The sequence below is a fragment of the Oculina patagonica genome, chromosome 1 (genome assembly GCF_052425735.1).
Source record: "Oculina patagonica isolate OP01 chromosome 1, crgOcupat, whole genome shotgun sequence".
Classification (NCBI taxonomy): Eukaryota; Metazoa; Cnidaria; class Anthozoa; order Scleractinia; family Oculinidae; genus Oculina; species Oculina patagonica.
The window spans coordinates 19,419,870-19,445,858 of record NC_135758.1 but is presented as its reverse complement, the minus strand read 5'-3'; the positions used below and the strand labels follow the sequence as shown (position 1 = coordinate 19,445,858).

At 39.2% G+C, this 25,989-nt stretch overlaps 7 protein-coding genes and 1 long non-coding RNA gene across 9 annotated transcripts in view; 6 read left to right on the top strand and 2 right to left on the bottom strand.

The window, feature by feature from the left end:
• The window catches only part of LOC144660640 (tRNA:m(4)X modification enzyme TRM13 homolog), a 124,349-nt gene extending 123,403 nt beyond the window's left edge, over nt 1–946 (bottom strand). The window contains exon 1 of the mRNA XM_078521335.1: nt 942–946. The gene's annotated coding sequence lies outside the window, so the exon portion shown is untranslated. The remainder of the gene's footprint in view (nt 1–941) is intronic.
• Nucleotides 947–3,174: 2,228 nt separating this feature from the next.
• On the top strand, nt 3,175–4,939 carry LOC144660901 (uncharacterized). Its single transcript, XM_078521629.1, has 3 exons — nt 3,175–3,395; nt 3,810–3,878; nt 4,243–4,939. The coding sequence occupies exons 1-3, from the start codon at nt 3,354–3,356 to the stop codon at nt 4,843–4,845; spliced, it is 714 nt and encodes a 237-aa protein (XP_078377755.1). The 5' UTR covers nt 3,175–3,353; the 3' UTR covers nt 4,846–4,939.
• A 1,261-nt stretch (nt 4,940–6,200) lies between these two features.
• LOC144636860 (uncharacterized) lies at nt 6,201–7,563 on the top strand. The gene is made up of 2 exons (XM_078496070.1): nt 6,201–6,241; nt 6,965–7,563. The coding sequence occupies exons 1-2, from the start codon at nt 6,201–6,203 to the stop codon at nt 7,479–7,481; spliced, it is 558 nt and encodes a 185-aa protein (XP_078352196.1). The 3' UTR covers nt 7,482–7,563.
• Nucleotides 7,564–8,378: 815 nt separating this feature from the next.
• LOC144649142 (uncharacterized) lies at nt 8,379–10,072 on the top strand. Its single transcript, XR_013569845.1, has 3 exons — nt 8,379–8,558; nt 8,941–9,162; nt 9,470–10,072. It is a non-coding gene; the product is annotated as an uncharacterized LOC144649142 (long non-coding RNA).
• A 1,303-nt stretch (nt 10,073–11,375) lies between these two features.
• LOC144649134 (uncharacterized) lies at nt 11,376–12,808 on the bottom strand. The gene is made up of 4 exons (XM_078508589.1): nt 12,786–12,808; nt 12,225–12,458; nt 11,591–11,768; nt 11,376–11,487 (listed from the first exon to the last, which is right to left on the bottom strand). The coding sequence occupies exons 2-3, from the start codon at nt 12,452–12,454 to the stop codon at nt 11,594–11,596; spliced, it is 405 nt and encodes a 134-aa protein (XP_078364715.1). The 5' UTR covers nt 12,455–12,458; nt 12,786–12,808; the 3' UTR covers nt 11,376–11,487; nt 11,591–11,593.
• Nucleotides 12,809–14,543: 1,735 nt separating this feature from the next.
• On the top strand, nt 14,544–15,795 carry LOC144649125 (uncharacterized). Its single transcript, XM_078508575.1, has 2 exons — nt 14,544–14,749; nt 15,084–15,795. The coding sequence occupies exons 1-2, from the start codon at nt 14,657–14,659 to the stop codon at nt 15,681–15,683; spliced, it is 693 nt and encodes a 230-aa protein (XP_078364701.1). The 5' UTR covers nt 14,544–14,656; the 3' UTR covers nt 15,684–15,795.
• Nucleotides 15,796–19,097: 3,302 nt separating this feature from the next.
• On the top strand, nt 19,098–21,795 carry LOC144649113 (uncharacterized). Its single transcript, XM_078508571.1, has 3 exons — nt 19,098–19,317; nt 19,732–19,800; nt 21,034–21,795. Exon 3 carries the CDS (start codon nt 21,062–21,064, stop codon nt 21,635–21,637), a length of 576 nt encoding a protein of 191 aa, XP_078364697.1. The 5' UTR covers nt 19,098–19,317; nt 19,732–19,800; nt 21,034–21,061; the 3' UTR covers nt 21,638–21,795.
• A 1,733-nt stretch (nt 21,796–23,528) lies between these two features.
• Nucleotides 23,529–25,670, top strand: LOC144660955 (uncharacterized). Of its 2 annotated transcripts, XM_078521686.1 has the most exons (3): nt 23,529–23,683; nt 23,781–23,988; nt 24,982–25,670. In XM_078521686.1, exon 3 carries the CDS (start codon nt 25,009–25,011, stop codon nt 25,579–25,581), a length of 573 nt encoding a protein of 190 aa, XP_078377812.1. In that variant the 5' UTR covers nt 23,529–23,683; nt 23,781–23,988; nt 24,982–25,008; the 3' UTR covers nt 25,582–25,670. The 2 variants fall into 2 exon arrangements, with proteins under 2 accessions (XP_078377812.1, XP_078377804.1); XM_078521678.1 differs by lacking the exons at nt 23,529–23,683; nt 23,781–23,988 and adding an exon at nt 24,007–24,618.
• Nucleotides 25,671–25,989: the final 319 nt, after the last annotated feature.

Here is a 25,989-nt window from a genome sequence, read left to right as displayed (position 1 = left end):
CGACAGGGTAGCATTTTATTACAGGGGCAAAAAATCTTCATTTTCAGTTCCCCATGTGGCACTTTCTAATCTGATTCCTTTGGACCTGAAGTGATCATTAGGCTAAATCCACGTGGTAGCGATTTCCCAAAAGGGCCATAAAAGTTAAAAGTTTCAAACTGACAGTTTTTGAATGGCAGTTGTTTCGGATTGCACATTTCTCACGATTGTCTTTATAAAAAGATTGTTGAAAGCTTATAATAGCACGAAACAACTTTGGGAACAAACACTCATGACTACTTGATTCCACAGCTGTTGAAGACTTTAAAATAATCAAGCTTTTAAGAAAAATTAAGTTGTTGTCTGAGGCCCGTTTCAGACGCCGTACTTCACATGGGCCGAATCGAATTAGTTCAATTAAGTTCATGTGTGGTACGGCATCTGAATCAATTCGGAACGGCTGATTGAATTCGGATCGGCTCAGCCGTTCTTCACGCCTAGCTCAGCCGGGAATAACAGCTGTGGACCGGCTTTGATTCAAACGCCGATCTTCACATGAGCCGAATCAAACGCATAAATTATGAAAATGTATTTTTTTTACCACAGAGCATGCGCTAAAGGTTAATGTAAGGATCCAAAAGGGCGGCTTGGAGTGCAAAACAAGCTTTAAGCGAAGAAGTTGATATGTGCAGTTCGTGCTTTGACTCTACAAAATACTCCTGCATTAAGTGCAAGATTCCGATATGCAATAAGTGCAATAAATGCTCGGCAAGAACGAGCACATTTGGATGTGGCGTTTTCTGCTCGAGAAAACAACAGAAGCATACTGAGAAGGCAAACACTCATCAGCTGTCGCCTTCTCGTCACAATGTGATTCAATACAGTCTGCATCCTTTTTCTTCTATTTTCCGCCCTCTCCATCATAGTTCTCAGAAGAAACTCCGATTTAAGTGTTTGTTAACAGCGTCCGCCATGTTTTCTACTTCGCGTAAAAACCGCTGGCAATCGGCTGAATAAATCTCGGCGTCTGAATCAATTCAGCCGATCTAAATAATTTAGGTCGGCCCAAAAACCTAATTCGATTCGGCTCATGTGAAGTACGGCGTCTGAAACGGGTCTGATTTCTTTAAAATCTCAGAAATAGTCATTTTCAAAACGAGAAGAAGCTGTGAGTGAAATGGGACCCCTCAAATGGCCGGGGGGGGGGGGGGGTTGGATAGAGGCTGAGGGAAGGGGTGTGCAGGCTGTGGAGTAGCCCATTATCAACTTCCATTATCTTCACACCTAAAAGCCTGTTAAAATGTTTATAACGGTTCTTGACAGTTCACAAAACAACTGTTGAAACAAGGGCCAAAAGTGCCGAGAAAGTGAATGCTAATGAAGCGATATCAGTTTGTCAATTTCTGTGATTATCTTTATATCTAAAAGCTTGTTAAAAGGATCATGCATGATCATACGAAACAACTGTGAACAACTGCCAAATGTCAAAGCTAATAGTGATTTTTCGGACTGCTCATTCCTCACAATTTTCGTTATAATAAGCTTGTTCATGTTAAAAGCTTATAATAACACGAAACAACTTTGGGAACAAATTATTTTTAACACGGCAGACAGGTTCCAACTCTCATCATTTGCAGTCAATACATTTGACATGCTGTTTGACCAATGAGGCTGTAGAATGCATGCACTTCAGCATTAGTAAGGAATATAAGCTGAAACAATCACTTGAGCTAGCTGTTGGAAAGTGCAGGCACGACAGATACATTTCGTGTAGAAAGAGCTGCCTTAACACAAGATGTTGTCCGATTTCTTTAAAATCTCAGAAAAAGTCATTTATGATTTTCAAAACTAGAAGGAACTGTGAGTGAAATGGGACCCCTCAAATGGCCGGGAATTGTGGGAGGGATGGAGGCTTAGGGGAGGGGTGTGCAGGCGATGGAGTAACTTCCATTATCAATTTCCACTATCTTCATACCTAAAAGCTTGCTAAATTAAATGTTTATGATACCGCGAAATAAATGTGAAAACAACTGCCGACTGTGAATCTTAAAGCAGTAATGTTGCATTGTTGATCTCTCACGATAATCCTTACATCTAGCTAGTGCACGACTAGTGAAGCTTGCTAGTAAACGGCTCATGACAGTTCACAGAAAAAATATTGTAGCAAGAGCCGAAAGTGTCGCGAAAGTGAACGCTTATGAAACGATATCAGATTGTCAATTTCTGTGATTATCTTTATATCTTTAAACTTGTTAAAATGATCATGCATGAACACCAAAACAACTGTTGAAACAAGAGCCGAAAGTGTCGAGAAAGTAATTTTAGGCGTATCATAGAGAATTCAACGAAAGATTCAAATGGCGTTTTCCTTTTTCAAATATCTGTTTTAGTTCCGGAGATATTTAAGCTTTAAAAGATTGTAAAATTTGCAAATTAGGGGACTGATAACGTCATCTACTCAACCCAGTTTTATGTCAAGTATAAAAATAGAGTTATCGTAGTCAATTTACTGCAGAGACCATTGAAACTTGGCAGACTAATAGTTTTACAAGTGACACACTTACAGTTAAAAATACTCTGTTCCCAATATTTTAGTAATTCATTCAGTTCGGCAAAAAGAAACCTGGCCAAGACATCTACCTAACCCATTTATAGGACTGCCAGATCATGTATATAAGGCATCACTGGCAAATATTAAAATGAAACGCTTAAATTGGCCAGAAAAGCTTTTAGCATCGGGGGATCTGGAAACCAGCATATTGCCATGGTAACAAAATTATTACTACAATGAATCCATTTCTGATGAAAAATAGTTGAGATATCTCTTTCTTCATATTTCATCAAAGTTCGGTTGAGTCTATGACGTCATCGCTTTGCTTATTTGCATATTTTATAAACTTGAATATCTCTGGAAAGAAAAGAGAGAGATTTGAAAACAGTAAATGGCATTTTTCTTCCCATACAAACTTCTTGTTAGTGTTTTAAAATGGCCTAGATAGGAAAGACACGAATTCCATTATAGTAGCACTTAAATGAAGCGATATCAGATTGTCAATTTCTGCGATTATCTTTATATCTAAAAGCTTGTTGAAAGGATCATGCATGAACACACGAAACAGCTGTAAACTGTTACTATAGTCAATATTTGGCATGCTGTTTAACCAATCAGGTTGCAGAATGCACATGCACTTTAGCATTAGTGAGGAATATAAGCGGCTGAATCAATCAGTCTGTTGAGTTGTCGAGAAGTTCAGGCACGACAAATACCTTTCGTTGTAGAAAGAGCTGTATTTTAACACAAGAAAGCAGGTTCTCTCACTTATACTGACTTCTTCATTCATTTAAGCGATCAACTAAAAACAACAACGTTCGCCATGATGCTAAAGAGCTGTGCTGTGATGCTCGTGATTTTACTAGTAAGTACAATTATGTGCCATTAGTGTCATTCACGCCTAATTTAATTTTCTGATACTCGACCTTTTTTTATCCCAGAACAAATATGCACTACTCCCAATGATGCTTGAAAACTTGTCTTAGGGAGAAGCAAATTAAAGAAAACGAATGTCTCATGAACTTAAGGAATCTAGATCTGTCTTTCCCTTTCTTAAAGTCCTAAGATTAGTTTCTTTTTACAGATTTTTCTTTAATTAAAATACAGTCGTTTTACCCAAACGCGATCGGAAATAAAGTAAAAAAAAAAACAGTTTCACGGAAAACAATTTGCAGCGATCAGCGGGTAATATGGTTCGATTCTCTATTTTCACGGTACAATATTCATTCGAACTTGAACTGAATTATAACCATAGTCTAACAGAAGTGCTGTGTCTTAGGCTTCCTCTTTGGCAGACGACCAGAGTTCCGAAAACCAACGAGACAAATTTGTTTCTGGGGGAAGCAAGGTAAGACGACAACTATCCATCGTTTCTTACGTTTCCTTTTGCCGTTATTTTGTGCTCATGCAATCTTTGACTACAAAATGGCCCGAGAAAATCTGGCTTGTTTGAAAACAAAAGAAAACGACAACCGTTGTTATGGTAACCTTTGTGACTAAGTGACCATTAAAAAATGAAACTTTGGTCATATTTGATCATTATGGTGTATTTTGGTAAAAATCGAATAATGGCTTTCTAGATAATTTTCATTTTCAAAACTACCACCCTAGGGCTAAAAAAAACTATATCGAGCTTCCTTAGGTTGAAAGTAAATTAATATAGTGGATTGATGTTAATTTGCTGTAACACTTACATGTTTTATTTTACCCAGCTTGTGTTTTACAAATTCTTCACACCTGTGAAGCTTGCTTCAGCTGCTACCTTCATCCATCACCATAATTCCATCACTCCTCGACTACTCACGTTCCTCAGCGCTCCCAGTACCTACTATCGGCTGATGATCGTTCCACTGATTCCGCCAGGAGTCATCGATACAAATGCGAAACTTGTCGTTAAGATGGTGGTTGGTTTAGAAACCACATTTGGCCAAGGAGAAAGCGATCCGTCATTCGGTGTTTCTGATGGTCATCATTTTATTGGTTGGATGACACTGGATAAGAACAACTACATAGATCATGCACCCTGTCTTGGTTACGAAGGATCCAGTGGCACAACTTTGGGCAGTCGGTACCGCGATGCTACCCTCCCGAAACCATCCGAGTCTTATTACCCAGGAAGGTTCGAGATCCAGTTAAGCCTGTCTGACCGGTGGGGAACCTGTTTCACCCCGCTAGACGGTGGTTTCAGCAGGGAGATGGTTTACACGAACAAGTTAAATCACCGCAACGGCCTGTTTCTGGAAATTTATGGCGATGCGGCGCAAGAAAAAGAAGGCATCAAGTACATTGAGCTGAGCATCCTGCAGGAGAACTGATCGATGTCTCTTACGGCCACTACGAATGAAACATTTGTTCGCTTGATTGAGCATTGTTCAGAGCACTGTAGTTTCTTCTGATTAAAGATGAATCTTTACTAGAAGCAAAACCAAGCGTCCCGTGATCATTTTGTTTTGTTTAAAAAAATAACAGACTCCTTGTGCAAAACCCAACTCCTCCCTTTTCTTCCCCTTGTCTCTGTAAAGTTTGTGGTTTCCTCCTTTTCCAATCTTTACTGACTTCCGGGTGACTGAGCCCACGATTTTTGGCAGGGAAGTTGCTAAGCGACATGACGAATATTCAAATTAGTTCTCAGAGGTCCTTTACTTCGTCCCCACTTCGTTCCCATGGTTTTTCGAAGAAATGTGAGATGCCATGACAATATGGTCGCTACGCCCACTGACGCAGAATGAGTGGCAGCCGTGTTCTTCTTGTCTTTCACACTCATTTTCGTGCCCAGAGGACGCTCTTCGTTTAAACTCTTTGGTAGGATGTATGTGTCCCCATACATGACGTACGTTCAGGTGGAAACCGGAACAATATCTCTCATTTTCAAGTCTTGTCGTGAAGTCTGAAAAAAATTTTCTTCTTTTTCTTCTTGTTTTTTTTTTCTCTGTCAGGATTCATTGAAATTCAATTAAATACAAATATAATTACAAGGATTGTTACCTCACTTTGCACAATCATATTTGTATTATTCATATACACATTGACTAAGTAAAGTAAACAGTTCAGGGGGGGGGGGGGAGCAACTTCCCATACATTCTCTTATATGAAATCTGAATGATGTTCTCCCCACTTGCAAAGCAATCAGTCAGCGGATGTCTCTAAGGCGCATGGGCAGCTCCTCTCATTCTGAACTTGCCTCAACAATAACAACAACATTGGCCCAGTGGGAGAGTTCGGTTATTTTTTTAGTAGTAAAAGAAGTTTTCTAAGTTGTGTCTTTAAAGCAGCGAAAATGTCCCGGAAAGGTTCTTGTTGTCAACGTGTTTGTTATCAAATAAATCCATCAAGGAAATGGTAATGAAAACGTGGCGATCGAATTTTCTCGTGCCGGTCGGGGCTTTTGTTCTTTCTCTATTGTTTCGAGGTTGTTTGTTGACTTGGTCGTTCTTTGTTTTACCTCATTTGCGATCCCCACGTGGGTTGAAAATCGTTGTACAATCATTTGCATTTCAGTGCTAAAAAGTAACACAACTTCACAAAATTATGCATCTTTATAACTACACAGTGATGACGAAATTTTGGGATAAAAACAGATTTTTAGTGAAGATAGTTGTCACCCCTTTACAATCACTGAATCCACAGCATCGTAGTTGTGATTGCCATAGCTTTCATTTCGCGGGAAAAGATGGCCTGCTGCATCACCGACCAAAACCCACTGACTAGATCGTGAATTGATCGCGTTGCAAGTTGTGAGAACATTGCTATCCGGTCCCAGACCTCGTTTCTATCCCCCCCCCCCCCCCCCTGAAACAGTTGCGTGACAACAGTATTAAATTTTTGTATCGTATTACTTTCTTAGTTACCGTATTTTCTCGAATAAACGCCGGACCCCGATTAAGCGCCGGCTTCAAATAAACGCCGGGTCCCTGAGGCCAAGTTTTAAATAAACGCCCCCGGCGTTTATTCGGGGTCCCGGCGTTTAATCGAGGTCCCGGCGTTTATTTGCGTCGATCCAATAAGTGAAGATATTCGCTAGAAAAGCACTGCTATGACACGTACTATATGGTATACGGTTTTTGTTATTTTAATAAATGCTTTACGAACAACTCTGGCGTAACATTAACTGCGGTTTATGACGTACAACAACACAAAATTGAAAATATAGCAATGTTAGTCAATGTTCTGGCATGCTCTTTTTGTTATGACTGACGCACTCTCTTTCTTTTGTTGTAGTGCTCGCTGTCGCTAAAATCGCTAGGATCCCTCCAGCGATTGTTAATCAGTTGTTTTAGCCTTAACTCAAAAATGATTGAAAATTTTACTTCATAAATAAACGCCGGACCCCGATCAAAGGCCGGCTTCAAATAAACGCCGGGTCTCTGAGGCCAAGTTTTAAATAAACGCCCCCGGCGTTTATTCGAGAAAATACGGTATTTCTTCATTACTAAGATCCTTCCTCAGCGCTCCAAGTACCTACTATCGACTGATGATCGTTCCACTGATTCCGCCAGGAGTCATCGATACAAATGCCAACCTTGTCATCAAGATGGCGGTTGCCTTGGAAACAACATTCGGCCAAGGAGAAAGCGATCCATCATTCGGGGTTTCTGATGGCCAACGCTTTATTGGTTGGATGACAATGGATAAGAACAACTACAAAGACCACGCTCCTTGTCGTGGAATCGAAGGATCCAGTGGCACAACCTTAAACGATCAACATCTCGATGCTGCTTTCCCGAAACCATCCGAGACTCAGTATTACCCAGGAAGGTTCGAGATCCAGTTAAGCCTGTCTGACCGGTGGGGAACCTGTTTCGTCCCGCTAGACGGCGGTTTCAGCAGGGAGATGGCTTACCAAAACAAGCTAAATCCCCGCAACGGCCTGTTTTTGGAGATTTATGGAGAGGCGGCGCAAGAGAAAGAGGGCATCAAGTACATTGAGCTGAGCATACTGCAGGAGAACTGATGTCTGTACAAGACAGAAATCTATTTACTTGATTAAATATTGTCAGAAACATTGTAGTTTCTATGTTGATTAAAGATGAGTCTTCGCTAGATGCAAAACAAGCGTCCGTCTCATTTTTCCTTTGAATCCCTGATTTTAAGGCTGATATATCTTCGTCAACGCTTCAATCGCAGCTATTCTCTCCCTTGGCTTCCCACTCGTGTTTCCTCAGTAGACCTCACAGAGTACATTAAAGGTTGTTGTTGTTGTTGTTACTGAGAAAACAAGGACTTTTCCGTACGTTGCAATCACATTCATTTTTATTGCGTCGTATCAAGGCTCGTTCCTAAACTCTGAAATCCCTTCACCCCAGCCAAGCAGCCGAGTCCTACTCCTTCGTACGCTACGTATGGAAACCGCAACAATTTCCAGTTCTCTCTTTTAACTTTTTCCAGGCTTTTTGTGATATTGAAGCGACGGCCAGATGGGCCACTTGGCTCGAACGCTCAGTTAACCTGCTTTTCATTTTTGAAAATTATATTTTTAATTGCAAATAATTGCAAATACAAGTTTGTGATCAAGGATCATTACTTCACCTGACACTTAATCCGCAAAATCAACTTACCAGTTATTTCTTAGGCAATAGAGACATTTAGCACCAGGTTTTTTCCGAGAACGGCGAACCGCAAACTGCAGTTTGCGGTTAGGCGTTTGCCATTTGAGGTACAGTTGGTTTTGGGCTTTTAGCTTGGCGTTTTCGTAAGTGACGGCAAAAATCTGGGTAATCTGAAGGAAAATGGCGGCTGCAGCAAGGTACGTTGGCCTGAAGGTTTTTTATAGGATTCATGCTTAAAATATGCGTTTTTTAAAACAAAAATAACAGTATAAACTAACTACGACTTTTTTCAACAGGCGGAATTTAAATGACATCATGACCGTTATGTTTTACGATGATTCAGACGACAGTTCAAGCAGCGATGAAGATGACCTCGATTTACTTTTATTTGGTTTTTTGTTTCCTTTGAAAACCGGTGGTGATAACGTCCCGAAACTTAACCTCGAGGATGTTAGCGAAGACCAGTGCGAACGGATGTTTAGGTATGTGAGCTGATGCCACTTATTTTTCGCGCACGTTTTCTTTAAAAATTCATTATTGGTTGTTGTTGTTGTTTCTGCTCGTGTTCTTTAGGTTTCAAAAAGATGATATGCCACGCCTCCTCGATGCGCTGGAAATACCTGAATACTATATTTGTAGTCAAAGAACCAATGCAACCGGGATGGAAGCACTCATGATACTCTTGAGAAGACTTGCGTATCCTAATAGATGGTGTGACCTAGTGACAATTTTTGGAAGAACCGAGTCTGAACTTAGTCTTATTTTTAAAAGGTGATTTATTGCAATCAGAAAATACACTGTTAATCATATTTGAATGACTTACAACAACTGTAAATAATCATAATATGATCGATTCTTTTCTAGATTGTCGATGACCTTCTTGATCGCTTCAGTAATCTGCTTGATACTTTAGATCTTGTATGGCTTGATCCAGAACTTTTTTCATAAACTATACACCCAAAAGGTGCTCCTCTGGAACAGTGCTGGGGATTTATTGACGGCACTCCGAGGCCTATTGCCCGCCCAACCCGCAGTCAGCATATCATGTATAGTGGCCATAAAAGAACTCACTGTATAAAATTCCAGGTATCATAATGCATTTACCAATATATTGATGAAGCTTAAGGAAGTGCATGAAAAATTATGTTCTAGATTTTCATTGATGTTCATCCCTGTGAAAGGTTGATTTATGATCATGACTCCACCTATACCCTGCTCCTTCTCCCAGATGCTTAAAATTGAAACTTTATGACACTGTAACAGAGTCAGAGTAGATGAAAACAAACATATCATTGAATGAATTCATTTAAATCAATCAATACATATAGCATATTTGTTTAATCGAAAAAATCAAGTAAACATGAGTGTGACTCTATTTATTTTTTTTTTACAGTCAGTCCAAGCCCCCAATGGGCTAATAGCCCATATGTTTGGGCCAATAGAAGGCAGGAGGCATGACGCATTTATGCTGGGTGCAAGTGGTCTGGCTACCAAACTGCGAAGATTTCAAAGGCCAAGTGGGGAGCCATATGTAATCTATGGTGATCCTGCATATGGGCTTGCACTCAATATTCTATCCCCATTTAGGGGGGCAAATTTAACAGATGATCAGCAGGAATTTAATGCCCGGATGAGTAAATTAAGAGTGAGTGTAGAGTGGGGTTTTGGCAAAATTTGCCAAAATTTTGCCTTTTTAGATTTCAAAAAAAATTTGAAAGTCCTGCTGCAGCCTGTTGCCAAATACTACTTAGTGGCTACTATTTTGACTAACTGTCACACTTGTTTGTATGGCTCTCAAACCAGCACTTATTTTGACTTGGAACCCCCCCTTATTGGAGAATTATCTCTCGAATCGTTAGTCCAAGGTTTTATTTATCACCTCCAAGGATAACCTTAAAAACTGGTTCTTGTTACTCATTTGCACAACTGACTAGTTTCATAACTCTTGAAAAGACTACAGCTCAATATTGTAAATGTTTAAATCAGGCTGTAAAAATATAATGCCTCGATGTGCTCTGATTAAAAAAGTTACTTTTTTGACAGTGAATGATTTGTTGCTTCCAGACCATTTCAAATGGATACATTTTTCTAGCAAACAATATACTGGAAACAATGAATTACTGATTGCTGTAAGCAACTTTTTTAAATGAGCAGTTTTTTTGAAAACTAAAGATATTTCATTCATGCCAATATATGTTTCCACTTCATGTGGTACTGTACTTGAGGTCTAGGTAGTTGTTAATTACATAATTGTGGAAAATGCAATAGCAATGTGGTCAGTATACATGTACAGGATATACCAGTTAAGGCCAAATTTATTTATCACAACTTTTCAAGACCTGTAAGTCCTTAAGGTTAACTATTTAAATATAAATATCTCTTTGTTGTCTTTCATATAAAATGTGTTACACAATAAATACCAAGTAAAAGTAATACAAACTTCTTCAAAAATAGAGATTCTTTTATCAGTAGAAATGCTACTAAAAATGGGCCAAAATTAACCGCACTTCATTTGACCTAAATTCTCCCCAAAACAAAAATGGAGCAGACTTGTATGTTCTCATTTGTTGGATTATTGTAAAGGATTGTATGTTAGCAAGCATGAAGAAAACCTGGACAACTCAGCACTCAGCAATGAGAAATCACACATATGAAAGCTAAAGCCTGTCCTTAAGAAGTGCTAACATGGCCTTCCTTTCCTCCAGCTCAAGATGTATCTTAGCCTTCCTTTCTTCAGCCTCTGCCTCATACTTCTTCTGTTGAAACTCTAGTTCCATCTTCCTTAACTCAAGTTCTTTTTCTTTGAGCTCAGCTTTCTGGTTGTATTTGTTTGCGAGCATTTCCATTGCTGACTGCTTGGTTGCTCTATGCTGAATTTTCTTTCTAGGCCCTATACAGCAAAAAAATCAATGGAAAAGCTGAAAAGTCTGTTTGTTGCAAACATTTTCACTATTAATCACTATTATTCAATATGACTTTTACACCATAATACCAAATTTCTTAAAGCCTGCAAAATAAAGCAGCTCCCCTAAATTAATGTGTATAATTTTCATAAGTTATGGCTGACAAACATGGCCATCGAGACAGGAATACCCGATTCCCTCTATAGCGCGCGCCTGCAGGGAATCACGGTAGTTTATTCATCAAACCCTGCGCGAGACTCAGCAGCGATACACGTTGCTGAGTCTCGCGCATGGTTTGATGAATACAACTACCGTGATTCCCTGCAGGCGCGCGCTATAGAGGGAATCGGGTATTTCTTTAGCTGTTTGCATGAGTAACCTCCAATGTTTCTCTCGCCTTTTTTGCCTTTGCTGCTGCTAGGACAGGCACTAGCAATGGTGGTGTCAGAACCTTCTCCAGAGCTACTACTGCTATCATCCTCACTTTCCATGACACTGTTCCTCCTCTCTAGAGCAATTTACAAAATATGTTACATAAGTGAGGGTTTTACTATCTACCATCAGGAGAGGGCATTATTATACACTGAAAATACAGAATAGAAAATGCCTACTTGCTATTCCATTAAGGGCAGCTGCACGCATTTCCATGGCTTTTTGCTTGTCCTCTTTTTCCTTCTTTTTTTTGTTTTCTTTTTTCTTTTTTTTTTTTGGTCCTGCACGTCCCTTTGGTAAGTGGAGATGTCCTCCAAAAGCTTCATAAGGTTGCTGTATTCTTCTTCGGTTCCAGACCTGATCACCAGGTAAATTAGAAAATAAAATTATAATTTAATGACGAACTTCAGCCAAAAACAACAACAAAATGGCACATTTTATATTAAAAACTTGGTTTGTGGGCCATTTGTTTGGGGATACATGTCTTGTCATGTTTCCTTAGTAAAAAAAAATCATTTCCCTCTAATATTACGTAGTACACAGCGAATAGCAAGAGGGCAAAGTGAGGCTGATGTTTATAGCAAACATAAATAATTTGAGAAGCAATAATTAAATTCAGTTAACTGCACATATACTTGTGTGCATGTGTATCAAAATAGGAAATAGGAAATAATTTATGTAAGTTATGAACAGTGACGAAGCTGTGAAATGATGGCTGTCTGACAAGGCAAGGATTCACGATTTTGTTGGATTTTAAAATCAATAGACACACATGCAAACACTCAAACCAGGTTTTAGTCATACAAAGCTTACTTTTTCAGTGATTTTTTGTCCTCCTCGTTGTATTTGGTGAAGAGTCTGTCCATTCGCTCTCGGCAAGCCCTTCCTGTCAATTCCACTTGGTTATCATCATCAGTGGAGAAGGCTTGGCTGAGGACTACAGCGATCACTTCCCAATCCGAAGGAGAATTCGGTCGCCTTGCTGCCACCTCTGTGTCCAGCTGAAGATTATTTGCCACAGTAGGCCAGCGAAATGGAGCCATATTTCTGTCAAAACAACAACACTGTATTAACACTGTATAATTTTCATCGCAAAGGGCACTGTTTCTTCTCAAAAGCTGCATGAAATGGACAATAGACAAGTAAACTAATGGTTGTTGCCGTAACCACAAACACGTGAAAGACAGTCGCCATTTTGTTTTTCATTCATTCTCACCCCTTCAGTTCAAATGACTGAAACTCGAAAAGATTTCGTCGTTGAATGCTAGCAAGTTGTCACATAACGAGGAAAAGAATGTAAAAACCTTATTTTTATCCGTAAACGTGGGATTGTAAAATTAAAATAGTCTAAAAACTCTGCCGTATTTCACTCACCGCAAGCAGCTGTTTCTCCCGTCGAAACGTGAACCGCTGACGACAAACGTGACGGCAAGGCCAAAGTCACGTGTCTTCCTGAGGTTTGCGGTTTGCGGTACTCTCAAAAAAACCTGGGACTCTGAGACTCCGATCCCACCATTTTGAAACTTTTGAATGCAGGGAACCAAAAAACGCAGAGTAAAACCCAGTACTTCTTGTTGGGCCAGTGCTATATTATAGCACTGGCCCTTAAGAAGACTAGTTGAAATATTGGCCCATTTAAAAAAGTGTCTTTTGTAGTAGTGCCAGTCATGCGTTTGAATTAGTTTTTCTCACCATTTTGTTAGCACTCTGTGCGGTCCTATATTTTTTTGACGGGAACGAACAGTGGTCAGTGGTCCGAATACTTCAGCAAAGTTAAATGAAATGTTAATCGACTCGTGAGTGGCGTTTTATCCGCCTTTCTGCGCCTTTTATTTTAGTGATTCGCTTTCGACGGTCGAAAGCGAATCACTAAACTGGTAACGCTTTTAACGACGCAGAAAGGCGGATAAAACGCCACTCACGAGTCGACTAATATTTCATTTAATAAAAGACATTTAACGTAACTGAGATATTCAGATCGAGATGACCCTAAATATGTATTATTCAGTGTTTTATTCATAAAACAGTAGATTGCTTTTAATTTCTATAGTTCGTCGATCTCGTATGACAACAGAGATTTATTGCGAACACATAGGTAGGTTTGCCTGTGATGCAGTCTTGAATACCAACATGTAGCGCAGATGTTAAGTATGGGGCACTTTGTAAAATACATGACATCATCACTGCGCTGCTATGGTAACACTGATGTCAATCAAATATACGTTTCTGAAAATTCACTCCGATCTTTGGTTTATGGGTGAATTGAAAGTAAAGAATCGGCCGTTCAAACTCGAGTTGGTGTGCCCTTGAAAAAACCAAGCGAGCCACCTTTAATCAGCGATTTTGTCGAATTGCTGGTTCTGCAATGTACTCCTCGGGCAGAGTGATTTTTTTTTATAGGTGATCCGATCGCAGAAACGCCTGCTCAATTTACACCTAAAAGTTCCTAAGCGTCACATATCTGGTGTTTTCTCTTAAATCGTAGTTTGCTTTCGAGGACCGTCCAAAGGCTAACGAGTCCCTACATGGACCGCACGTTTGCTGGCAATCGATCGCGTGGAAGTGATAACCAGACCGGATTGAATATTCGCGCATTACATTCGCTTTCAATGCCGGGGCGAAGAGATTTGGTGCACAGACTGCCCGAGACGGACTGCAACTTTCACCGCCAGCCCAGCTAGCGATCGTCAAGCCATCACGGAAAAAAATCTTCAGGTACTATGATAAGTTATTTTTTAATTTAGAGCGTTTGTGGATGTAGCCTTAGACTGCGACCGCTTGTTCACAAAATGTTCAAAATAAACGACGACAGTCCGATCAAACAAGGTCATGGTTGTCATTGAAGACAAATAAAGCATGTTTTGTGCGAATTTATATGTTAATCAACTCCCGTTTATTTCTTTTTTAAATATTTCTGTAGTTATGGCATCGAAACCCGTAAAAAAATACCTTTAGAAAGACGAGCTTTCCATTTCTGCGAAAAAAAAAATTCAGAACACCACGATTTTTCTCATGAATTAAATAAATCGATGCCGTGAAATTCTGTTATTGCCTATTGGCTGAATAAGTTGTCCAAATATATTACTTAAGCCTATAAATATATGTCTGAGTTGTGGACGCGAAAATTTTCGAAAAGTCAAATCATATACATTGATGTTCCACACAAAGACATAGTTCAGTTGTTCATTGTTTTCAAACTGTTACCAGTTGTTCAACCGAAGCAGTCCTGAAACTTCAGTTCAAAGATGAAACTGATCAAAATAATTTACGTGATGTTTGCTGTATCGCTGGCCCAGGCACACGATCTGAAGGATGACACGTCAAAGAAACAGCCACAGGTAAATGAAGGAAAATTTGGATTTTTTTAAGCTTTAATCCTGTTCGCCGAACCGTTCACAACAGCAGCGAGAAAGTGGAGAAAAGTAGCGGAGAATAGCATTTTTTATCTTTTGGTCGGAGGAAATACTTCAATCAGCGACGATGAATTGTGAATAGACTCTTAAGTACTATATCAACAGCCCGAGATAAATTTAAGCATTGTTCGCTCTTTTTGCCAACAGTGTGTTTCACTTCCATCGTTTGATGTACTGTAATGCATCTGAAGTGTAGCCATCAGTCCAAGAATGTTTTCTTAACTAAATAACTGACTCTTCTATATTTTATTTGATCCAGCTTGTGTTTTACAAATTCTTCACACCTATGAAGCTTGTTTCAGCTGCTTCCTTCATCCATCACCATAATTCCATCACTCCTCGACTTCTCACGTTCCTCAGCGCTCCAAGTCTCTTGTATCGGCTGATGATCGTTCCACTGATTCCGCCAGGAGTCACCGATACAAATGCCAACCTTGTCGTCAAGATGGCGGTTGGTTTGGAAATCAAATTTGGCGCAGCAGACAGCGATCCTTCATTTGTTGTTTCTGATGGCCATCATTTTATTGGCATGGAAACAAATGATAAGACCAACTACGCAGCTTCTGCCCCATGTCGTGGTGTCGAGGGGCCCAGTGGGAAAACCATGACTCGTCATCTCGATGCTGCTCTCCCGAAACCATCCGAGTCTCGTTACCCAGGAAAGTTCGAGATCCAGTTAAGCCTGTCTGACCGGTGGGGAACCTGTTTCGTCCCGCTAGACGGCGGTTTCAGCAGAGAGATGGTCTACCAGTACAAGTTGAATCCCTACAATGGCCTGTTTTTGGAGATTTACGGCAATGACGCGCAAGAAAAAGAAGGCATCAAGTATATTGAGCTGAGCATCCTGCAGGAGAACTGATGTCTCTTACAGCCAGCACAAAAATTAATCAGATCAGCTGGTTAAGCATTGTTAAGAGTAGTGTTAGTTTCTACTGATTAAAGATGAATCTTTACTGCAAGCAAAACCAAAATGTCCATTTCATGTTTTCTTTACTGATCTGTTCTTTTTTAAAAACAAAAAAAAAAACAAATTCCGTAGTTCGAAGGCCCAACTCCTCTCTTTACTTCTTCACGGGTCATCGGTTTAAAATGTCCCATGTCTCCATTATGTCGTGGTTTCCGCCTACTTCCAATCTTTACTGATTTCCGGGTGAACAAGGCCTTTTCCTGATTCCATCCCAGGTGACTGAGTTTTCGATTTTGGGCAGCGAAGTTGCTTAGCGACTGACCAATATTCAAACTAGTTCCCAGCCTGTGAGTTCCTTCACCTCGTACCATGGTTTTTCGAAAACTTGTCAGTTACCATGGAATCAAGGTTGTTCCTCAACTGCTGCAGGATGATAAAGCCAGAATCTGCAAGAAGTGGCCCTGTGGCACATCTTGTTCCTAGAGCCCGCTTTTTTTTTGGTCACCAAGAAGTTGTGGTACTGACTAAAAGAAACGACGAGAAAAGACGAGAATGCTTCACGCTCATATGAAAACTGCAACAATGTCTCTTGCTTTCTACTTTTCTACTTATCTTTTTTCTTTTCTTGTTTCTTTCAAAGTCACTTTTTAAAATTGCTTTACTGTTAATGCAAATATTACTACGAGGATTATCTGAATTCTTTCATATTCACATTTACTAAACAAAGTAAACAGTTTCGTGAAATACCTATTAAATTCTGGTATCATGTTACTTTTTCATCTTAGCCTGCGTAGAAGGCGTAAAAAGGGGGGAGGAAAGAGAGGATGGGAGGGTATATGGTACTTTCTTAGTCGATTCTTTTAGACTTGGAGTGAACATTACGCTGAATCCACGTGCATGGTGGCGCTTTCCCAAAATGACCCACACTGTCCATTTTATGTTTCAAAAGTATCCATTTTAACAGATCTGGAGTTAAAATAAGGCTATATCGTCATGGTGGTATTTTACTACAAGGGCAAAAAATCTTTATTTCCAGTTCCCCATATGGCACTTTCTTATTCGATTCTTTTGGACCTGGAGTGATTAATGGTTGCGATTTCCTAAAAAGGCCTAAACTGTACATTTTAAGTTTCAAAGTGACAGATTTTAATGGCAGTTGTTTCGGATTGCACATTTCTCACGATTGTCTTTATAAAAAGATTGTTCAAAGCTTATAATAGCACGAAACAACTTTGGGAACAAACACTCATGACTACTTGATTCCACAGCTGTTGAAGACTCTAAACAAATCAAGCTTTTAAGAAGAATTAAGCTGTTGTCCGATTTCTTTAAAATTTTAGAAAAAGTCATTTTCAAAACGATAGGAAGCTGTGAGTGAAATGGGACCCCTCAAATGTCCGGGGTTGGGGAGGAATGAAGGCTGAATGGGGGGTGTGCAGGCGGTGGAGTAATTCATTATCAACTTCAATTATCTTTTACCAGGAGCCCTAAAAGCTTGTTAAAATGTTTATAACGGTTCATGACAGTTCACAAAACAACGGTTGAAACAAGGGCCGAAAGTGTCGAGAAAGTGAATGCTAATAAAACGATATCAGTTTGTCAATTTCTGTGATTATCTTTATGTCTAAAAGCTTGTTAAAAGGATCATGCATGATCATACGAAACAACTGTGAACAACTGCCAAATGTCAAAGCTAATAGTGATTTTTCGGACTGCTCATTCCTCACAATTGTCATTATAATAAGCTTGTTCATGTTAAAAGCTTATAATACCACGAAACAACTTTGGGAACAAATTATTTTTAACACGGCAGACAGGTTCCAACTGTTATCATTTGCAGTCAATATTTGACATGCTGTTTAACCAATGAGGCTGTAGAATGCATGCACTTAAGCATTAGTAAGGAATATAAGCTGAATCAGCCTCTTAAGCTGTCGAGAAGTGCAGGCACGACAGATAACTTTCGTGTAGAAAGAGCTATTTTAACAAAAGATGTTGTCCGATTTCTTTAAAATCTCAGAAAAAGTCATTTATGATTTTCAAAACTAGAAGGAACTGTGAGTAAAATGGGACCCCTCAAATGGCCGGGAATTGTGGGAGGGATGGAGGCTGAGGGGAGGGGTGTGCAGGCGATGGAGTAACTTCCATTATCAATTTCCACTATCTTCATTCCTTAAAGCTTGCTAAATTAAATGTTTATGATACCGCGAAATAAATGTGAAAACAACTGCCGACTGTGAATCTTAGAGCAGTAATGTTGCATTGTTGATCTCTCGCGATAATCCTTACATCTAGCTAGTGCACGACTAGTGAAGCTTGCTAGTAAACGGCTCATGACAGTTCACAGAAAAAATATTGTAGCAAGAGCCGAAAGTGTCGCGAAAGTGAACGCTTATGAAACGATATCAGATTGTCAATTTCTGTGATTATCTTTATATCTTTAAACTTGTTAAAATGATCATGCATGAACACACGAAACAACTGTTGAAACAAGAGCCGAAAGTGTCGAGAAAGTAATTTTAGGCGTATCATAGAGAATTCAACGAAAGATTCAAATGGCGTTTTCCTTTTTCAAATATCTGTTTTAGTTCCGGAGATATTTAAGCTTTAAAAGATTGTAAAATTTGTAAATTAGGGGACTGATAACGTCATCTACTCAACCCAGTTTTATGTCAAGTATAAAAATAGAGTTATCTTAGTCAATTTACTGCAGAGACCATTGAAACTTGGCAGACTAATAGTTTTACAAGTGACACACTTACAGTTAAAAATACTCTGTTCCCAATATTTTAGTAATTCATTCAGTTCGGCAAAAAGAAACCTGGCCAAGACATCTACCTAACCCATTTATAGGACTGCCAGATCATGTATATAAGGCATCACTGGCAAATATTAAAATGAAACGCTTAAATTGGCCAGAAAAGCTTTTAGCATCGGGGGATCTGGTAACCAGCATATTGCCATGGTAACAAAATTATTACTACAATGAATCCATTTCTGATGAAAAATAGTTGAGATATCTCTTTCTTCATATTTCATCAAAGTTCGGTTGAGTCTATGACTTCATCGCTTTGCTTATTTACATATTTTATAAACTTGAATAAAACAGTAAATGGCATTTTTCTTCCCTTACAAACTTCTTGTTAGTGTTTTAAAATGGCCTAGATAGGAAAGACACGAATTCCATTATAGTAGCACTTTAATGAAACGATATCAGATTGCCAATTTCTGTGATCATCTTTATATCTAAAAGCTTGTTGAAAGGATCATGCATGAACACACGAAACAGCTGTAAACTGTTACTATAGTCAATATTTGGCATGCTGTTTAACCAATCAGGTTGCAGAATGCACATGCACTTTAGCATTAGTGAGGAATATAAGCGGCTGAATCAATCAGTCTGTTGAGTTGTCGAGAAGTTCAGGCACGACAAATACCTTTCGTTGTAGAAAGAGCTGTATTTTAACACAAGAAAGCAGGTTCTCTCACTTATACTGACTTCTTCATTCATTTAAGCGATCAACTAAAAACAACAACGTTCGCCATGATGCTAAAGAGCTGTGCTGTGATGCTCGTGATTTTACTAGTAAGTACAATTATGTGCCATTAGTGTCATTCACGCCTAATTTAATTTTCTGATACTCGACCTTTTTTATCCCAGAACAAATATGCACTACTCCCAATGATGCTTGAAACTTGTCTTAGGGAGAAGCAAATTAAAGAAAACGAACGTCTCATGAACTTAAGGAATCTAGATCTGTCTTTCCCTTTCTTAAAGTCCTAAGATTAGTTTCTTTTTACAGATTTTTCTTTAATTAAAATACAGTCGTTTTACCCAAACGCGATCGGAAATAAAGTAAAAAAAAAAAAACAGTTTCACGGAAAACAACTTGCAGCGATCAGCGGGTAATATAGTTCGATTCTCTATTTTCACGGTACAATATTCATTCGAACTTGAACTGAATTATAACCATAGTCTAACAGAAGTGCTGTGTCTTAGACTTCCTCTTTGGCAGACGACCAGAGTTCCGAAAACCAACGAGACAAATTTGTTTCTGGGGGAAGCAAGGTAAGACGACAACTATCCATCCTTTCTTACGTTTTCCTTTTGCCGTTATTTTGTGCTCATGCAATCTTTGACTACAAAATGGCCCGCAAAACGTCTAAAAGATGCAAACGCCACCAGGAGCCACTTTTACAATGTATTTCTCCGAAGTCGTGATTTTGTGGTGGTGCTGAATTAGTGGAAGTGTGGGGTCTCCTGGTATTTTGCCCACGGTTGCGGATTATGCAATGTGGAGGCAAGGGAAAAACACACCAAAAAATAACGGGGGCTTTCAAAAAATGCAAGGGAAGAAATAAAATCAACATAGCCCCCCCCCCCCCCCCCCCAGATAAATTATGAACCTATATCAAGAAGGCTCGATGTAGTTTTTTTTTAGCCCTTGGGTGGTCGTTTTGAAAATGATAATTATCTAAAAAGCCATTCTTCCATTTTTACCAAAATACACCATTAGATAATGATCAAATATGACCAAAGTTCCATTTTTTACTGGTCACTCAACGATTGTCGTTTTCTTTTGTTTTCAAAGAAGCCTGATTTTCTCGAAAACTAGATTGACTCTTGGTATTCATTTTTTGATATGTTTAACTATATAAGGTTGACTACCAGTAGAGGAAATTTAAGAAAAATCTGTAAGATCGTTTCGGAGTAAATCAAGAAAGTTTTTTGTAACTTCTTGTAGTTTACTATAATTGGCAGTATTTTAACAAATTAAAGCAAAAACTCTCTCGGTTAAGTTAATGGTCTTTGATGGTGTAAGTATTTTTTAACAAAAAAAAAGAGAATAACTGCGTTCAAATACTACGAAATTTAAAATCGCCTATTTCATATTAAAAAGAGATATTTCTGAAAACTTTATTCTAAATTTACTTGAAAAGGCTCGTACAGATTTTTCTAGAATTTCGTCAACAGCTAGTCAATCTACTATACTTAAACATATCAAAAAATTAATACCAAATCAATCTAGATTTCGAGAAAATCTGGCTTGTTTGAAAACAAAAGTGAACAACAATCGTTGCTATGGTAACCTTTGTGACTAAGTGACCAGTAAAAAAATGAAACTTTGGTCATATTTGATCATTATGGTGTATTTTGGTAAAAATCGAAGAATGGCTTTTTAGATAATTTTCTTTTTCAAAACGACTACCCTAGGGCTCGAGCCTCCATAAGTTGAAAGTAAATTAATATAGTGGACTGATGTTAATTTGCTGTAACACTTTCATGTTTTATTTTACCCAGCTTGTGTTTTACAAATTCTTCACAACCTATGAAGCTTTCTTCAGCTGCTACCTTCATCCATCACCATAATTCCATCACTCCTCGACTACTCACGTTCCTCAGCGCTCCAAGTACCTACTATCGGCTGATGATCGTTCCACTGATTCCGCCAGGAGTCATCGATACAAATGCGAAACTTGTCGTTAAGATGGTGGTTGGTTTAGAAACCACATTTGGCCAAGGAGAAAGCGATCCCTCATTCGGTGTTTCTGATGGTCATCGCTTTATTGGTGTGATGACAATGGATAAGAACAACTACATAGATCATGCCCCCTGTCTTGGTTACGAAGGATCCAGTGGCACAACTTTGGGCAGTCGGTACCGCGATGCTACACTCCCGAAACCATCCGAGTCTTATTACCCGGGAAGGTTCGAGATCCAGTTAAGCCTGTCTGACCGGTGGGGAACCTGTTTCGTCCCACTAGACGGCGGTTTCAGCAGGGAGATGGTTTACACGAACAAGTTGAATCACCGCAACGGCCTGTTTCTGGAAATTTATGGCGATGACGCCCAAGAAAAAGAAGGCATCAAGTACATTGAGCTGAGCATCCTGCAGGAGAACTGATGTCTCTTACAGCCAGTATCAGAAAAAAAATCTCTTCAGCTGCTCAGTTGAGCACTGTTAAGAGCACTGTAGTTTCTGCTGATTAAAGATAGATGTAAAACCAAATATCTATTTCATTTTTCTTTTGCTGGTTTTAAGGCCCATTCCTATTCGGTTTTAAAAAATTAGATTTAAAAAAAGTAGAACAACACCTAAATGTAATAATTGAACCTAAATGTAATAACATTGGACCTTAAACAGTAATAAACTCCTAAATGTAATAACATTGGACCTTAAACAGTAATAAACTCCTAAGTGTGACAACATTTAGGCTTAAATATATAACGTTATACTAACGTCACAACAAAGTAACCAGCACATCTTCATCCTTAACCCTATTCAGACCTGGCTTTTTTGGACCTTCTCTGAAGGGGGGTGGGGGGGGGGCTATGTAACTTCCAGAATATTTAAGCAAACACAATGAAACTTGTCGGATATATAGTATGTCCAAACGTCTTTCTTTTGGTATATGTCACGTGGAATAATGACGTCACGTCACGTGACAATTACATCATGATGTTCTCCTCGGAAATCTTTGTTATTCTTGGGACATCTTAATTAAAAGCAATACAACGGTGAAAAAAAAATAAAAAAAAATAATAATTTTCATTAATAGGAACACAAGAAATACAAATTTGGGGAAGCATATCTGTCAAAATGCTGTTGCCATAGTAACGTCAAGTTCCTTGACACAATTACCTATCCTACCAAATTATTCCCAGATAAATTTAAGATAAACTCGCAAAGTTTGGCAGCATTTGGTTGAATCTTGAAAAAAGTTATAAGCGTTTAAAGTCAGCACGTGCACTTTCCGTCCCCCCCCCCCCCGGTCCGGATAGGGTTAATGAGGTGATGGTTACGTCATTGATGACGTCATTATAACGTTATAAGCCTAAATGTTGTCACACTTAGGAGTTTATTACATTTAAGGTCAAATGTTATTACATTTAGGTCTTCTACACCCGGCTCCTCTCTTTCTAGACCTTCTCCACTCTCGCTCAGCGTCAGGTTATTTGTGAAATTATATTCATAATTAGACACTTCTTGCATTTTTTTTGTGTGTGTGTAATTTGCGTTTTTTTTTTTTCTTGTAAGGCAATGTATATAATGATAATAATAATAATAATAATAATAATAATAATAATAATAAGTCAGGTTATTTGTCTAAAATTAAAGATTCCTTTCCGCTGAAGTCCATGTGGTCTCCGCCTCTTTTCAATCTTTACATCCGAGAGCTTGTGAGGCCTTTCCTCTTCGAGGTGATTGAGCCCGCGATGTCCAGCAGTAAAGTTGCTAAGCAACATGAGGCACTTCAAGTGCCATCTTGGATTCTACATCTTGGACTTCACTCATTTCTCATGACGCCAGAAAAATAGCATAAATTTGTACAAATTTATTCAAAACAATTTAAAAACGTACTTGTACTGTGAAGTTACTAAAAATATCTCTTAAAATCCCAAAGTTGGGTAAACCTAACTGCAAAGCTGTTTAATTTATGGACTGAGGTATAGAAATTGTAACCGAATAAAAATGAAACAAGATAACATCCAATCGGTTCAAAACAGCTTTTACATATCAAACAAAGGGTGTTTGGAATAGCCGCCAGAGTCACACTCAATTTTAATTGATTGAAAATATGGTCTTGAAAAAACTGTATGGAGACACCTTAAACAGCCCATAGACTGTACAGCCGCCTCTCGTCGTCACCGATGCAGTCTGAAAGACCTACATGTAGCGTAGATGTCAAGAACATTGGCGCTTTGTAACCTTTGTAAAAAACATGGCATCATCACTTCGCTGCTATGGTAACACTGATGTCAATCAAATATACGTTTCTGAAAATTCACTCCGATCTTTGGTTAATGGATGAAGTGAAAGTAAAGAGTCGGCCGTTCAAATTCGGGATGGTGTGCCCTTGAAAAATCCAAGCGAGCCATCTTTAATTAGCAATTTTGCCGAATTGCTGGTTTTGCAATGTACTCCTCGAGCAGAGTGATGTTTTTAAAGGTGATCCGATCGCAGAAATCGCTTTAAACCGACCTGCTCAATTTACACCTAAGAGTGCTAAGCGTCACATATCTGGTTTTTTCTCTTAAAATCGTAGTTTGCTTTCGAGGACCAAAGGCTGGTGAGTCCGTACGCGGACCGTACGATCGGTGGCAATCGATCGCGTGGAAGGGATATCCAGACCGGATTGAATATTCACGCATTACATTCGCTTTCTGGGGTGAAGAGCTTTGGTCCGCGTACTACAACTTAAACCGCCAAGCCAAGCTAGCGATCATCAAGCCATCACGGAAAAAAATCTTCAGGTACTATGATAAGTTATTTTTTAATTTAGAGCGTTTGTGGATGTGGCCTTAGATAGCGACTGCTTGCCCAAAAAATGTTCAAAATAAACGAAAGTCCGATCAAAGAAGGTCATGGTTGTCATTGAAGACAAATAAAGCATGCTTTGTGGCGAATTTATATGTTAATCAACTCAAGTTTCTTTCTTTTTTAAATATTTCTGTAGTTATGGCATCGACACTCTAAGAAAATACTTTTAGAAAGAAGAGCTTTCCATCTCTGCGGAATTCGCGAAAACAAAAAATTTTAGAAGGCCAGATTTTTCTCATGGATTTGCTAAATCGATGCCGTGAAAATCTGTTATTGCCTATTGACTGAATACGTTGTCCAAATATATTACTTAAGCCTATAAATATATGTCTGAGTCGTGGACGCGAAAATTTTCGAGTCGTCAGATCACATACATTGATGTTCCGCACAAAGACAGAGTTCGGTTGTTCATTGTTTTCAAACTGTTACCAGTTCTTCAACCGAAGCAGTCCTGAAACTTTAGTTCAAAGATGAGACTGATCAAAATCATTTTGTTCATGTTTGCTGTATCGCTGGCCCAGGCACACGATCTCAAGAATGACGCGTCAAAGAAACAGCCACAGGTAAATGAAGGAAAACTTGAATTTCTTTAAGCTTTATTCTCCTTTACCGAACCGTTCACAACAGCAGCGAGAAAGCGGAGAAAGGTAGCCGAGAATAGCAGTTTCTATCTTTTGGGCGGAGGAATTACTTTAATCAGCGACGATGAATCGTGAATAGACTCTTAAGTACTATATCAACAGCCTGAGATAATTTTAAGCATTGCTCTCTCTTTTTGCCAACAGTGTGTTAAACTTTCACTTCCATCGTGCGATGTAGTATAATGCATCTGTAGTGTAGCCCTTAGTTCAAGAGCTAACTAGCGGTTTATTACAGGTCTTAGTCTTTGCTATATAACTGACTCTTATATGTTTTACTCTATCCAGTTTGTGTTTTACAAATTCTTCACACCTATGAAGCTTGCTTCAGCTGCTACCTTCATCCATCACCATAATTCCATCACTCCTCGACTACTCACGTTCCTCAGCGCTCCAAGCAATCACTATCGGCTGATGATCGTTCCACTGATTTCGCCAGGAGTCATCGATACAAATGCCAACCTTGTCGTCAAGATGGCGGTCGGTTTGGAAACCACATTTGGTTCAGCGGACAGTGATCCTTCATTTGTTATTTCTGATGGCCAACGCTTTATTGGCATGGTAACATATGATAAAACCAACTACCCATCTTCCGCCCCCTGTCGGGGTATCGATGGGCCCAGTGGGAAGACCATGACTCGTCATACCGATGCTGCTCTCCCGAAACCATCTGAATCTTACTACCCAGGAAGGTTCGAGATCCAGTTAAGCCTGTCTGACCGGTGGGGAACCTGTTTCGTCCCGCTAGACGGCGGTTTCAGCAGGGAAATGGTTTACCAGAACAAGTTGAATCCCCGCAATGGCCTGTTTTTGGAGATTTATGGCGATGACGCACAAGAAAAAGAAGGCATCAAGTACATTGAGCTGAGCATCCTGCAGGAGAACTAATGTCTCTTACAGCAGCGATTACAGTGCAGTTGATTAAGAATTGTTAAGAGTAGTGTAATTTCTGCTGATTAAAGATGAGTTTTCACTCGATGCAAAACCAAGTGTACATTTGATTTTTCCTTTCCTGGGGTTTTAAAGGAGATTCTGATGTGCAAAACCCAAGTCCTCTCTCTTCCCTCTGTCAAAGCTGGTTATCGGTTAAAAGTTCCATTTTCTCTGTAATGTTGTAGTTTCTGTCTATGTCCAATCTTAACTTCCGGGTGAACGAGGCCTTTTCCGGTTTTAATCCCATCTCAAATCTTCGGTGTGACTGAGCCCACGATTTTCAGCAGCGAAGTTGCCAAGAGACATGACCGACGTATATTTAAACTCGTTCCCAACCTGAAAGTTCATTTAGTCCGTCCAAAT